Genomic DNA, 15,941 nt, shown 5'->3' with positions numbered 1-15,941 from the left:
CCATGTATTCTACAACAATAAATCACAACACTTGTACAATCACAGATGTCTAAGCTAGCGGGGGCACTGTAGTGACAGCTATTACTAGTTAGCCGATAAACTCGAACTGTAATCAGATTTATCGTATCGTAAGACGGTTAGAAATATACCATAGGGCTAAAAAATCTCTCATAAAGAGAAACAACGGCAGTTCTATTTATTATTGAAGAGGTAATTTTCGGTTTCGTTTAAGTCTAAAAGTGCTAATCTTGGGTTCGCAGAAGTGTTATCTTGCCGTGTTGTCAAGTTTAATTATGTCACTCAGTCTATTACTCTCCATACAACAACACCATCAAAATGAAAGCGAGCTACTGATCGCTACTTCCATTGAAATCACCAAATTGTGATAAAAGAACAAGTAATCACCGGGATAGGCGTACCGTAACCTGAATTTACACAAGCAATCGACAAGCAAGCAGCGCTCGTGTCAATATTCCGAAGCACATTGCGATACTGCGAAACCATTCTCAAAAATCAAAGCCCGTCGATGTATGTGCTTTTGAAAACAATAACAATTCTAGTTATTCATTTGTATAGGGAATTTCTCATTTGAATCTGCTTCGCCGAACTTCGATCGTCCTCGTTGACCAGCGCTTGTGTGAAGGAAAGAGCGCTTGATCGGCTTTCAGTTGGACAGGTCCAACTAACTACTTCAGTCCATTTACTGTCAGGATGTTTCGTTGTGCGGTTCTTTTCTGCTTGAAACATGCTCTGCCAAGTCTGCAGATGGCAACATATCGTTTTTTTCGGACATGATTTCGATTTATGAACGAAAAAGCAGCAACAATTTCAGCTGAGGTAGTGAACTTCACTGTGAATCAACAAAATCTAAGTGTAAACTGATCCGTGGAACCTCTAACTACGTCATTCGAGCCAAATTCGTTTCCAGTCTCCGGACCCACTGTTTTGTCTTACCGAGGGCACTTTAAGCGGCAAAAAGTCCGATTTCTCTCTCTTTGACATTATCCTTTTTTTAGCTTTTCGGAAAGTAGACATAATTAGCTACCAAAATGAGCAAAAATTTTTTTTACTTCATAGGCACTTTAACAGGTGATGCTAGTGGAAAGAAAAGCTAATGCCTTCAAGCTGCTAGTGGTGTTTTGAATAGGTTGGAGCTTATTTCGCTCATATTTGACCAAAAAAATGTCAAAATGTCCAAAAACTCAACGTGCGAAAATAATTTACCGTACTAGTACTTAAATAGGCGCCGCAGCTCTTGTTAAATTTTTAACGCCTCAAGTGTGGCACTTATTTGAGGGCGGTGTATTTTTGACTGTAGCGCTTATTTAAAATTTGGACACCAAAAAAATAATCTTTTGTAGTAATTGAAAGAATGTTGGATAGAAAAACTAATGGGTGAGCGGTAAAACAATCACTTTGAATCGCTTTTGATGGAAAGAAATTGTCTAATTGGCGTGGGTCGTGAGTCGTGGGTCGTGCGTCGTGCGTCGTGCGTAATTGGCACATCAAATTCCTTATTTTTGCTGTTTCACATGCCATTTCGCAACAGCAGTTTTCTGGTGTATAAGTCGAGTTACCAGCTATCTCAGGTTTTTAAATTTACCTAAAACTGATGCTTAACAAGGCCGAAAATTTGAATTCACTCATTCAAAGACCTCGGATTGAGGTGTTTCGTTGCATAAGACTACGGCTAGTCTCAGCAAAACTGAAAAATCTTAAACAAACAAGAACACCCCTAAAACGATTGCATCTACAAGGACAACTTTATTCAGTTTGGCTGATACGCCGATCAGTTACTTGACATTTCATCTGTGTACAATTGGAATTTTAATCAGGGACCAGACCAGTACTAGTGCGTGGATCAGTGGGAAACTAGTGTCGAACCCGGTGTCGAAATGTTTCCACTGGGTTTCTTGGGATATTACGCGAATTACCGTAATGATTCGATTTAGCGCCCGGGGCGCTTATTTACTTTTGGAACCTCAAAGGAGGGCGCTTATTCGAGACAGGGCGCTTATTCGGGACAGGGCGCTTAAAACAACAAAAAACAAAATGTTTAAAGCAAAACTTTGAGAAAAATTAAAATAACTAACAATAACAGAAACTCGACGTCGATGACTTCAGTAGCATCCTCGGAGACCCAGGGGCAGTTAGCCGGGGCGACGGGCAGCTCATCAGGACGACGGGAATTTCGGGCAAAAGTTTGCAAGAGCGTAACAGCCCCTGGGCACTTTGTCTTACCGAACCAGTTCCAGAAGCGTTTGAACTCCTTCCTTTTCATTGGCCAGAAAAACAGTTTTTCTGGCCAATCAGCGAGGATGACCAGCAGAGCGGCTCTGACGCCTTCTTACACGAAGTTGTTTTTCTCATCAACTCGTGGTGGTTGCTTAGCCCGTGCATCGGATGATTCTACGTGGAGAGTGTCAGAAAAGAATAAGCCTTACACGACTTCCAGTTTTACACTGTTAGTTGCGAGTAAACAACAATTCTTATTATTTTTCCTTGATCGTTGAACTTCAGAAACTTTCCACGGTGTGGGTGTCTTCGTTGCACGGGCCACGCAATAACACCTATTGTTATTTTATTGCCAGCTTGACTATTGAAACAAAGGGTTTTTTGTTTGATTTGTCGGATATTTAAATAACAAAAACAAAACTTATAAACAGTGTAGAAAGTGGTGCATCGCGTATATAGCTGTAAAAACTCATTTGTTTGCTTGCGCTATGCCACAGTTTGCAAATTCTCAGGCCTCATTGTTTTGTTGTTGTTTTTTATCTGAGACTCTCCACGTAAAATTATCCGATGTACGCGGCTGATTCTAAACAACCATGACGAGTCTATGAGGAAAACAACTTCGTGTAAGAAGGCGTCAGAGCCGCTCTGCTGGTCATCCTCGCTGATTGGCCAGAAAAATTGTTTTTCTGGCCAATGAGAAGGAAGAAGGTAATGAGAAGGAAGAAGTTCAAACGCTTCTGGAACTGGTTCGGTAAGACAAAGTGCCCAGGGGCTGTTACGCTCTTGTAAACTTTCGCCCGAAAATCCCGGATGAGCTGCCCGTCGCCCCGACTAACTGCCCCTGGGTCTCCGAGGATGCTTCAGTAGGGGCAGTTATCCACAGTAGGGGCGCTTTTTAGAATAGGGGCGCTTATAAAAATGGGAGCGCTTATTAGAAAAGGGGCGCTTATAGACAAAAACACATTCGAAGTGGGGCGCTTATTCGGAAGGGGGGCTTATTGGAAGGAGGGCGCTAAATCGAATCATTACGGTAAGTTTTTACAGGATATATGCAAAAATAATATAAACGTCTTTATTTTAAAATAATAGTCTAAAATATAACTTTAGTCAGTTCAACAAAACTAAATGTTCATTTCGCTACAGTTCTTTGCAGTACAAGTTAGGATGTCCCTTTAATGTCATTAAGCGCAACCTTCGTTAGTGCATCTGCAGCCTTAAGCTTCATATGATAACGGAAGGACAAATCTCGACGCACCTTCACCGCAATCATGAAACGTCTGAAACAGCTTTTCTTCCTATTTCGGGGAATTCCGTTTATATTGATGTGTTAGTATGAGCAAGGATCAATAAAATAACTGCTGTGTGAAAACATATCCCCTGTTGCGACGATCGAAAGGCATCTCAATAAACAAAACTTTTAATTCAATAAACGTGTACGACATATCTCCGAAAACTACTACCTCGTGAATCTTTGACAAAACCCTGCGAACCTACCGTTTGACAAATATTGGTCATGAACGAAAAAAACCCCAATAATTTCATTAGGTGTTCTGTAGAAATCCCTTAAAGTTAGAAAAAAAAGAAGACTCCAGCACTTTTAATTTTTTTTCACTTGAAAAGACCAAGAAAAACCAAGGATCTTCATAAATTATAGAATATATTGACTTGTGTGCATGTGACTTCCCTGATAAAATTGGAAAAACAAATAAATGAATAACATGATCATTTATTAGACACGGAATGTTGAACCACCAAGCTATGTACATGAAATCGCTTAATAAATTGAACGTTTCCAAAACGTTGCTGATTAGAAAATTCTCAGTCAGTTAGCAGCATGCACGCCAAGGTCAAGCACATGCTTGCAATTTTCGGGCCACTAACCTCGTTCCCAGGGACTCTCTCTCCCCGCCCCCAAGAGCGAGAGAAGAGGCGGGGAGAGAGAGACCCTGAGAACGAGGTTGATTCAGACCAGGCTTTTTTGGATCTTTTCAGACCGGGGGGGGGGATTCCGCCCCCTCCCCCTCCCTCCGTAACTTCCAGAATATTTAAGCAATCACAATGAAACTTAGAGAATATATAGTATGTCCGAAAATCAAACTTTTGGTATACGTCACGTGAGATGATGACGTCACATCACGTGACAATTACGTCATAATGTCAAAACAGCCGCCATCTTGGATTTTGAAATTCTTCCAAAACGTCAGAAAACCGCCCAAAATTACTGCAAACTACTCAAATTATAAAAAAAAACTGTGCTTAAAAACCGTAAAAAAGTGAAAATAATTGCAATAAAGTTATTTTTCATTAATAGAAACACCAAAATTACAAATTTGGGAAAACATGCCTGTCAAAATGCCGTTGCCATGGTAACGTCAAGTTCCTGGCACAACAACCTATCCTACCAAATTATTCCCAGATAAATTTTAAACATTTTCGTGGACAGGGGCTTAGGAGCGGTATGCTTTCCTTTTTTATCATAACAGCCTGGCAAACCTAATGATCTGGCGACAGTTAAAGCAAAAACATTAAGACATTCTGCTCAATGGGAGCGCTTTTGTGCAATGTTGGCGTTTATCTATTGAATCAAGATTTATAACTTACTCCATTAAGTAAGCTTAACGTAGAGATATTAAATGACGGAAACACTGCAGTTTTGTACTCACCTTCACCAGTAGGTACACTCGTCTGCTCGTTTTATCTCCGTTCCCTTGTTCTCCGCTATTTCTTTGTCTGTTTTATCGGCACCTCTCTTGCTATTTCAGTCGCTTTTCTTCGCTACTTTGCTACCAGTTTCGACGGGCGCTTTTAAGTTTACGTAGTAATTTTCAGATAGTACGTCCGTTCGCCATATCGTCCGCCATATTGGATTTTGAGTCCGTATTGTTCTACATTGTTCTATCAAGCCAATCAGGTGCGACCTTCTAAGAGCTGCGTACTATAATTTTGAAAATTTCTTTGCCAAGAGACCCCACACTACAAAATTATTTCGCGCCAGTACTGCGCGAGTTGTCAAGACCTTCTAAGATCCCGGATGTTGCGCGACGCCGACGTACGGACGCGCCCGCGAGGCACGCCGCTAGCCATGATGACCATGAAAACTGAGATGCAAGGTTTTCCTGCATTTGTGCTTTTTTCTTATTTTATTGTGCTTTTTTTATAGGTATGGGGCTCCGCTCTGCGGTCCTGCGGGCCGCTAAGGAGCTCCGCTATAATTAGGCAAATAAAAGGAAAACCGAGTAGTGAAAGGCGCCGGACCGCTCAGCAGGTAAATTTTGCTCGTAAACTGGCGAATTATGCCAGCCTACAAATGCCTGTAAGAATCGTATTTTCAGCTCAAAACTCGACAAATTAGACATTCATTGTGTGCAGAAAAATTGTAGTAAGGTCAGTGTAACTATTCACTCAATTCACCGAGGGTAACAAAATTGTAGTGAAAGCTTTTATATTTTTTAATGCTTACTTTGTACGATGTTCAACAATTGTTGGGCGAGATTGAGCAAAATATCGTGATTTGTTTGTGGCAACCAGATAAACGAAGCAGAAGGCTGAGACAAATAAAAAATGGTTCGGCGAGACCCTGTCAAATTATCTCAAATCACGATATTATGCGACAAGCGAGTTCAATAACTGTTTTATCATTTTGTCACCGAGCTTGTTTTTGGCCTGGTTGAAATTTAAAATCGTTGTTCGATCGACATGACAACTCTGGAATTTAGACGAGCTGCCATTTTTCTCGGAATTGGACGCAACTACGCATGAGCAAAATCTTTTTTTGTTGTAGGCGGTTATTTGCAGTTCACGTGTATTTGCGTCGCGCACTAATAAAAGGAGCTATAAAAACCACACATGGCTGTTTTCTCTTTGTCTTTATAAACAGGTGTAATGGCCAACGTCAATCTTGTCCTTGTCCAGTAGATAAAGGGGCACTAGTCTATGAAAAGGTGATTAATCTATATTAATTTTACTTTCATACTACCTACTGGGTGTAAGTTTATAATATTAGTAAACTGAATATTTCTGTGATCAGATAGGTATTTATTAAAAGACGAAGATCCACCAAGCGGAAGCATTTCTAATAAAGTCATTATTCGGCCAAGTAAAAAAAAATGTTTCTCGTCCGGATTTCTATAAAAAATAGAGTGGGCGGGCGCTTTTTTTGTTATTCAATTTTTGCGTTCGACGAAGGAGAGCGCAAGCCTAATTTGTTTTTGCGTCCTGTGTCTTTTGAGTTGGTATGCCTGTGTACTGTTATGCGGAATGAATCGAGCCGTAATGCGCGCGCAGTTGTATGGACACCAGATTGGCCGCCCCGATTGATTTTTGCAGGGGCAAATCTCGGCCGGGAAACTGGTAGCCACAGATGGCAAGATGGCGTCCCAGACGGAGTTTGAAACATAATTTTGCTTGAAAAAAGGGTTAAAAACGTGTGGCCAAAATTGTGATTTTGCCAAAAATGTCATGGAGAACATTAGAAGGTTATCGAGTAAGTTGATGCGTAGTTTCGTACGGAGTTCGTTCGTAGGTAAACCAGCGTATTTTCCTGCAATTATCACTTCTTTAAATTTGTGATATATCGTTATTCCTAGAAACACTAGACGTTTTCACGAGGAAATCGTTGTGTGAGTGCAATATGCGCGTAGTGGATTACTGTGTGAATTATGTCTGTGGAATTTTCAATCAAAGTGAAACTATTTCCAGAAGTTTGTGGAAGTTTAAATCTCGTTTAGTGCCAAACGATAACAGGTCAAGTGAATTAAATAATTATTTTTGTGTATGTTATATTTCATTTATTCTATGTTCTTTTGGCTCGTCACACAATCTTTCTCGCACTTAATATCCTCCTCGCGTTTAGTGAGGTATAAGCATAGTAACAAACTTTGGTTTTTAAAAGGCATACTAGTAGGCCGACCATATCGGGTTTTTGCCACTGCCTGCTTACCTTGGGTCTATTTTACCTATAGGTCGAACGCACTCCCCTAATCTCTGATTACTACTAGTTTATTTATTATTCTGTTGCATTCCTTACCTGTGTTGTTCAAATATCGATGATTTTTCATCTGTCGTCTAATTCTCCAGAAGCTAACTTGCAAAATATATCCTGCAAAGGGATGATTATTATCATCATCATCATCATCATCATCATTATTATTATTATTACTCATTAAAGAACTTGTTTTTTTCTTCTGTGCAAAGTACTGATGATGGCAACAAAGTGTGATTTTTGGAGGATTCAATTTGTTTGGTTATCAAATAATTTAAATTTTAAACTTGGGACTACTTACAAGTAGTTCACTGAGAATAGTGAATGTATGAAATTCTCTGAAACAATAACTTATTTCATGTTTTTTTCCTATTTAGGATGTTTTTCCTGACAAAGCAACAGAAAGAAAAATTCTTTCTTTTGCCATCAAATGTCCAAGTGAAGGTTGTGAGTGGACTGGTGAACTGAGGGGCAAAGAGGTTGTCATGCAATTCGTCAGTGAGAATTCAGATTATTATAACAGACTAAAATTCACAAACTCTACCTTTGTAATACAAACACCTTAATAATGCATCCCCCTCTCCCTTCCAGATGTCTGCATTATATAATTAAGGAGGGTTTGCTATCATGCAAAAAACCATTGTTACCTTTACCAGAAGTTTCAAACACAAGATAATTTGACAGCTGATTTGACACAACCGTGAAGTTGTAGTAAGTTCCAGAACAGAAGGCCGAGATGATTGACAATCACCTCAAAAATAAATGCGCAATGGTGATTAGCTTTTAAAAGCTACTAATTATTATGTTGTGAGCATGTCCAGACAATTGTCCCTGGACTCTTTCCTCGGAGGGTAGCGTTGAATGACAGAGATAAGGCCAGAACTACACTAGAGAGGCGGTTAAACAGGGAGGTTCAATTAATGTATGCTATTTGTACATGAGCTAATTAATTTATGTATTTTCCCAACAGAACCACTTGTCATCTTGTCTTTACAAACATGTCTTCTGTACCAATCAAAATTGTTTAGTGGCTGTATTAAGGAAAGATCTGGACGAGCATGTGGGTTCCCTGTGTCAGTGGCGGATTATGCTGTGTAAATACTGCAGTGAACCACACCCAAAGTGTCAGGAGGAGGTGAGTTTGATACCGTCCATTTATACCATGACATAGAAAATGCAGCCAATCAGAATACCGGAAATCCGTTATATATTCGACGGTATTTAACCCAACCTTCCCATTGTGCGCTACGATCTTACATTCTCGACAGAATTTTAATTTATTAAGTGTATTTTCTATTGCATGGTATAAAATAGTTACGCAACACTTTCTCGTGGTATACTTAACAATTATTCCATGAGCGCGCATTGGATATGGTAGATACCAACAAGGTGCATTTCGCCAAGTTGGCTATAACGATCTCATTTGGGTGGAGTGGAATAATTTTTTTATTAAAAACGCCCAAAGAATTGCAATATTTAAGCTTCCCAGCTGTTTTCGTGGACGCGTATCGACTACCATATTTGTGGTTAGTGGTATATGAGCTCATATACCATTTCTTGCTAACCAATCAAAACGCAGATATTGCAATATGCCATTGCTAGTTTTTATTAATATGGAATATCCCACTTGTCACTTATATTTTCTCGGTATACATGATACGCTTCAATGAAAACAGCTGGGGAGCTCAACGCTGTTATTCTTAGGGCGTTTTTAATAAAACAATTATTCCACTCGCGCTTGTTGGATATGACATCGTTATAGCCAACTCGGCTTGCCTCGTTGGCTATCTAACATTTCATATCCAAAGGGCGCGCGCTCGAGGGAAAAATTGTTTAGCATACTACTCGAAAGTGTTTCATACATATCTGTACTATTGTTAATACTGCTGTTTGAAGTTACAAGTCTTTATTGACCCTATTCGGCCTACCATAAGGCCTTGATCTGACTAAAATGACTTTCACATGTACAAGACTGGTAATTGATAAATGCCAATGGACAGAGCGCTGTATAAAATTTATGAAAGTGTCTACTGTTAGAAAAAATGATATGACCTTGCTAATTTCTGGACAAGTTGTTAACATTGCATTGCTCGAAGCATAAATTTTAATTTAAATTTTTAATTGCTGATAATTAAACATTTTGTAATTTCTAGTCCATTCACCTTTACGTAGGTATATTACATGACTTTGAGGAGTATCAAATGGGCATTGACAAAAGTTAGCCTAGCTTGGAAGCAATGAGCACTTTTCAAAGAACTAACCTCTACCTAAAATTACCGAGCATTCGAGCACTTGTAAAGATATGAAAACATGAAAATTTTGGGAGCATTCTGAGCAGACGCCTCATTTTGCAAGCACTGCAAAATTTTGAGGGACCATTGATGACCCTCGCTTTGTTGAAAAAATGCAAATGTACTTTAGGCAAGGACCAGAAGCTACATTGTATAAATTTATATGAAATGTCTCGCCTTTGAATATCCCAATATACTGTCTTGTGACCATTCTTTCCTACAGGAACATAACAAAGTATGTAAGAAGTACCATGTGGAATGTCCACATAACTGTGGTTCCACAATGCAACGAGAAAAGGTGAGTGAATTAACTCTACACAGTGAAAACATTTAAGTTATGTCATGACGTCACTCATAGTACTGACTGTACGGTATGTTGACAAGTATGCTAAGTACCACCAAAACTCAATTAAGCATCTTGCCGGTTTCTTTTCATGGCTCTGTTATTTACTGGAGAAGTTTAAAGTATTAGAATAAGCCCAATGCCAGTCCAAGGATTTTCACCCTGCTTATTTATTTAATGGGCCACTGAAGGCTCGAACCAGCAACACATGGTCAAACTCACATCGAGCAATGGGGCTCCTTGCTAAAACAGATTTTTATCTGATAATGTATATGGGTTATTGACTAAGCTTGTTCGGTCAAGGTGGCAGGATATTGGCCAAGTTCTTTTTTTGAGAACGAGGCCAATATCCTGCCATCTTGACCGAACAAGCTTGGTCAATAAAGGATTTATTATTTGACTTTTTTCGAGTACTGAAAAGGAAGCCAGTTGCATGCACAATCAATGGCGCACGCTAAAATCATTTCATTGGTTTAAAAGTTTAACGAGTGACTGTCAAATTCTTGAATGAATCGAGTTGAAGTAAAACGACGCGACAACAGCGAAATTCAACTCTTTTTAACCCGGTGAGGGTAAAAGGCGGAATGAGTTTGCGGAATGGCATGTGGCATGACTTGCGGAATGGCATAATTATGCGGAATGTAATTTTCGCGGAATGACTCATTGACATAAATTATACTAAATAGCACGCCAGTTTTTTTTAAGAGAAGCCGCCTTGTTAAATACTGCGGACTCAAACCATCAAGGAGGAAACTTCCATAGAACATCGTTGTAATATATAAAGGATCATTTCACCGTTAAAATCACCGATTTACGCCGAATAGAACCAGAGAAAATATTTTCGCTACTTGCCGTGATGGTTCCGAGGACTTGAATTATCGACTAGCTGGCGTTGCTAAAATGAGTGGCTGAATCTTGGCTGAGTAGTTCTGTTAACGTGAATAAAAAAATCCTTGACACTATTCGCAAAGGTTGTTAGTAATCGGCGTAACGGCGTAACGGCGTAACGAGAATCCGTGTTACGAGATTTTTTCTGATTTTTTTTTCTGTTTTTTTTTCCCTTTTTTTAAGGATTTATCTATTTCTGCTAAACTAATTCAAATTCTCACTTTGCTGAACCGCAAATTTATCCCATAAAATTAAGGGTTCTATCTTCTTCTTTATCCTTCGAGGTCGATCTCGAACCCGGATTACGAGTTTAGGATTTCGAGTGAGGATTTCGTCAATTTACAGAAAAGTGACTGCCCTAGTAGTTGCCACATGCAGACTCTTTCACCCCACTTGGGACAATAAAACATACAAAGCCAAAGACAACGAAGCCGTTAGAAAGAAAATATAACCGCCATAAACGGCCCGAAAATTTACGTAGTTCGAAAAAAAAAGAAAACCAACAACAACGGGCAATTCTAGTCAGTCACCCATCCAAGTACTATCCCCGCACAACAGGGCTTAACTTGAGCGATCGGACAAGAATTCGAACTGTTACTTTCCATCGGTTCTTGTCCGATCGCCGAAGTAAAGCCCTGTTGGGCGGGGATAGTACTTGGATGGGTGACTAACTGAAAATACCCGTTGTGGGTTTTCTTTTTTTTTTTTTTTCAAACTCAGTAAATTTTCAGGCACTTATATTTTCTTTCTAACGGCTTCGTTGACTTTGGGTGAGACAGTCTGCATGCGGCAAGGGCAGTCGCTCTTCTGTAAATTGACGAAATTCTCACTCGAAATCCTAACTCGTAATCCCAGCTCGAGATCGGCATGACTGTAAATAAACCACAATTAAACGATATCGCCGCCTAAAGAAAGGGTTCCAGTTACCACTGTCTGCAGTTAAGCAAAGTGAGAACTTAATTTAGTTCATAGCAGAAATAATTATCGTTCTGTGTTTCGAGGCAAATAGACGAGAGTTTTCGTTCACGTTAAAAGAACTACTCAGCCAAGATTCAGCCACTCATTTTAGCAACGCCAGGTAGTCAATAATTCAAGTCCTCGGAACCATCACGGCAAGTAGCGAAAATATTTTCTCTGGTTCTATTCGGCGTAAATCGGTGATTTTAACGGTGAAATGATCCTTTATATATTACAACGATGTTCTATGGAAGTTTCCTCCTTGATGGTTTGAGTCCGCAGTATTTAACAAGGCGGCTTCTCTTAAAAAAAACTGGCGTGCTATTTAGTATAATTTATGTCAATGAGTCATTCCGCGAAAATTACATTCCGCATAATTATGCCATTCCGCAAGTCATGCCACATGCCATTCCGCAAACTCATTCCTCCTTTTACCCTCACCGTTTTTAACCGTCAAAAGGATATTGAAATGGCTAAAATTGCGAATCAACGTTGAGTTTGAAGCCTTAAAACAAGAATGTCCATTCAATCTGCAATCCCGGCCGAAAGGGTTGAGACACTGCTAATTTTCACCAATTTTGGTACTACAGCTCATGTTTGTCAATCCCCCCACCCCTATTTCAATGTTGTCAATGTTGTCGTTTTATGAAAACTAAGCCTGGTGAATTGCAAACCCCATAAAACAACATTGAGTGGGGGGAGAGGGGGATAACATGTTTTTCACAAGCTTGCCAGGCAAGACATTCGCGAAAAATCTGTGAAATGCGTTTGTCTCAACTGGTTTCGTCCGGGATTGTCCGAGGTGCGTTTTAAGGAATTTTGAGGATCTGCATTCGTTTGGTACTCTAAGGAGCCAAATTTATTTAATTCTCTTCGAGTTGCTTTTGTAAAATGAACTTCGCCACCAAATTAGTCTACACTACAGTCGGTTCACAGTCGGTCCACTTTGTATGTTGAACACAACCGAAGCGAAAAATAACGGTTTACAACGGTTCACAACGGTTCACAGCGACAATAAAAGATGATCATCAGAGTTCTTTTATAAATAGCTGTGAACCGTTGTGAACCGATGTGAACCGTCTGTTAACAGTCAAAATAACCACAGATCCTCTTGTGAACCGTTCAAAATTACAGTATTTACAGTTATTAAACTTTCTAGTATTGAACTAAGGAACAGCAATTCCATTTGGGACAGAAAACTGCGATTAAGTATATAAAAACCGTCGCTTGCAATAGTTTCATATTAACCGCCGGCCCGTCATGCGTTATATAACTTATCACGCTTGAGACATAATCGCGTGATGCCATTGCTATACTTTAATCAGCTCAAAAGATGTTGTTATTACAAAGAGAATTCTCGTTCTATTTCTTTTAAATGCTAAACATGTTCCATTTTGTTTTGTTTACTGCACTGAACGTTGTGGTTTTATAAGGAAATTCAGTTTCAGTTATACTCTATTCGCTTGTAAATCGAAAACTGTATCGGCAAATTGTTAAAAATTGGTCTAATAAGTACCAGTTACGTACATTTAAAACTCATTTTTATTTTTCCTCAGGTTTTATAGGTCAATTGTATGGTTAAATAACGTTTAGAATAATAAAACATTAGTATTCGTCTACAAACACACCTATTCTACCTTTGCTACCACAGCATCTAAAATTTCATTGTAGACTATTTCTTAGATCAAAATCATTTCACAAGAGCAATTCAAAGCGAATTACATAATTTCGGCGTTTTAAGTTAGCTAAAAAAACTGGGATTCTCAAAATTATCCAAATGCACTTCAGACAATCCCGGCCGAAAGGGTTGAGACACTGCTAATTTTCACCAATTTTGGTACTACAGCTCATGTTTGTCAATCCCCCCACCCCTATTTCAATGTTGTCAATGTTGTCGTTTTATGAAAACTAAGCCTGGTGAATTGCAAACCCCATAAAACAACATTGAGTGGGGTGAGAGGGGGATAACATGCAAGCTCGCTCGCTCTTTATACCCTATTTCTACTTTCCTTGGCTTTACTTCTTCTTAAATTTAAAGATTTGTTACAAGTAACGTCTATAAAGAACGATCAACCGTTGTGAACAACATTTTAGCTTATTAATGTGTTCGAAGACAAAATACTCAAGAAACCTTGTGTCTTTATATAATCGCGATTTTTGCTTACCGTATCGAGAGACGTGTTAATTTTTTTTAACAAGCTCCATAGTCTCTTTTATATCGTGTTTCTTTCCTCTGCCTTCCTGCAAGCTTCTAGGGTCTTCCATAAAAAGGAAACTTGAAAGTAGTCTGGATTACAATTGTACACGAGCAGGCAGTGAAGAGACTGAGAGGATCGATGCGGTTTTCCGACGAAATTTTTTCCATGATTTGTGTTGAATTCGAAACCATACGGCCATAACTGCAGTTGACAAACCAGAGATTCCAATGGCAGTCATCAAAACCTAAGAATCGCTTTCTAACCGACGAGATATTTCAAGAATTATCAAATACTACTTCAATTCGCCATACTTTTCTTTGTTTTGGTTCGAAGCAGAAGCCTCACTAGCCTCGCTTTCATGTACTCGACCCAAACTCTTCCGCGCGTTCCGCCATTTATGAATAAGGTGTATAAGGGAACTCAGAAAAAAAATTCTGAGCACCAGAAGGGATTCGAACCCACGACCCTCCGTGTTCTAGAACGGATGCTCTAACCACTGAGCTACAGTACTTGAGACTCGATGGCGAGCAAGGGTCAATACGAACTGCATCACACAGCCACGCAGTATTATTTCTATCAATGTAACTAGTAATGTCAAATTGTCTGAACTTGGAGAGCTCCCAGTATGGCAAATAATTAATTAAGTCAAAATTCTCTGCACGGGATGAGAACCGTAGTCAACTGCCCTACAACGGGTCAGGGAACCATTAATTCCAGCTAGACTGACGAATTGTAATTTCTTTCAGTTGTTACACCATACTGAAAAAGAGTGCTCGCTTGCAATAATTTCATGTCCACATCATAAAATAGGATGTAATGTGAAGGTACGTATGAGTGTGAGTGAGAACTTTATTAAAGTGAGAACTTTAGTAAAGTATAAAAACTGATCTTTAAATTTTGAGGAAATGATTAAATACAATGTGGTACCTACACATTTGTAGATAATTTATTAATATATATAATTTAATAATATAATTTAACAATCAGAATCAAGAAGTTATTAAAAGGAATGGAGGGGTGGGGAGACACGCGCGCTCGTGGAATAATTGTTAATTATTTACTCCAGAACAGGCCATTGCAGTTACACATGCAATTAGTCTGTCAGTTGTTATTTTATGGTGTTGTGAGCCATTCTTAAGAAAGTTGCTGACATCAGAAATGAAACTGAATCATGTTCTTGAATCTGTTATACCCATTGTTGTTGTTATCTTTCTTTTCTAGCTACAGAGAAATCAACTTGAATTTCATTTGGACACTGCTGCTAGAAGTCACCTTGACTTGGCTTGTGTGAAGCTGAATACCAATCAAGAAGAGTTCAAAGAAACAACAAGAAAACTTGAATGTAAAATCGATGCACTTAACCACAAATTGGATTCACAAACACAGTTGACAGCAAGCCTGGGTACAAAACTAGTAACAGTGGATAGGAAGCTTTTAAAATTAAAGCAAGAATTGCCACCTTTTGTGTGGAGAATTGAAGGATTCAGCGTAATGTTAAAGCAGGCAAAGAGGGGAAAAGAGACACGCATATGGAGTGACAGGTTTTTGACTGGTGCCCATGGCTATAACTTAATGGTGTGTATCGATCCAAATGGTGATGCTGATGGAAAAAATACTCACGTCTCTTTGTATGTTTGCATATGCAGGGGTTTATACGATTCTCTTTTACCTTGGCCCTTTCAACAACAAATTACATTTACGTTAATTGATCAACAAGAAAACACAATCCACAGGGAAAATTATGTCATGAAGCTTATCCCTGATCCCGAAATAACCGCGGTCTTTGGTCGGCCCGTGACTGATCATAACATACAGAGTTACGGGTGGTCTTCTTTTATATCACACCGAAACCTTCGACGGAGGCGCTACATTGTTGACGACACAATGTTCCTTCGGGTTCAAGCTGCCACTGGTTTACCCCAATCTGAAGAACGGATATCAACTGAAGAATAAGAACTGGATTCATACATTGTAGCATGTTGAAGTACCTCGACAAAATGCTTTAATTATACGAGACAGCGAGTTCAGCTTTTCACCGGACCTTATGC

At 39.2% G+C, this 15,941-nt stretch overlaps 2 protein-coding genes across 3 annotated transcripts in view; one reads left to right on the top strand and one right to left on the bottom strand.

Annotated features, from left to right (window-relative positions):
• LOC144635203 (TNF receptor-associated factor 5-like) overlaps positions 1-15,941 on the bottom strand; it is a 49,227-nt gene that overhangs the window by 22,376 nt on the left and 10,910 nt on the right. The window lies entirely within an intron of this gene.
• LOC144635614 (TNF receptor-associated factor 4-like) lies at positions 2,319-15,846 on the top strand. The gene is made up of 7 exons (XM_078494701.1): positions 2,319-2,464; positions 6,113-6,176; positions 7,594-7,695; positions 8,187-8,351; positions 9,731-9,805; positions 14,640-14,717; positions 15,115-15,846. Exons 1-7 carry the CDS (start codon positions 2,319-2,321, stop codon positions 15,844-15,846), a joined length of 1,362 nt encoding a protein of 453 aa, XP_078350827.1.

This window comes from Oculina patagonica, chromosome 13 (genome assembly GCF_052425735.1).
Source record: "Oculina patagonica isolate OP01 chromosome 13, crgOcupat, whole genome shotgun sequence".
NCBI lineage: Eukaryota > Metazoa > Cnidaria > Anthozoa > Scleractinia > Oculinidae > Oculina > Oculina patagonica.
This window is presented reverse-complemented; position numbering and strand designations above follow the sequence as displayed.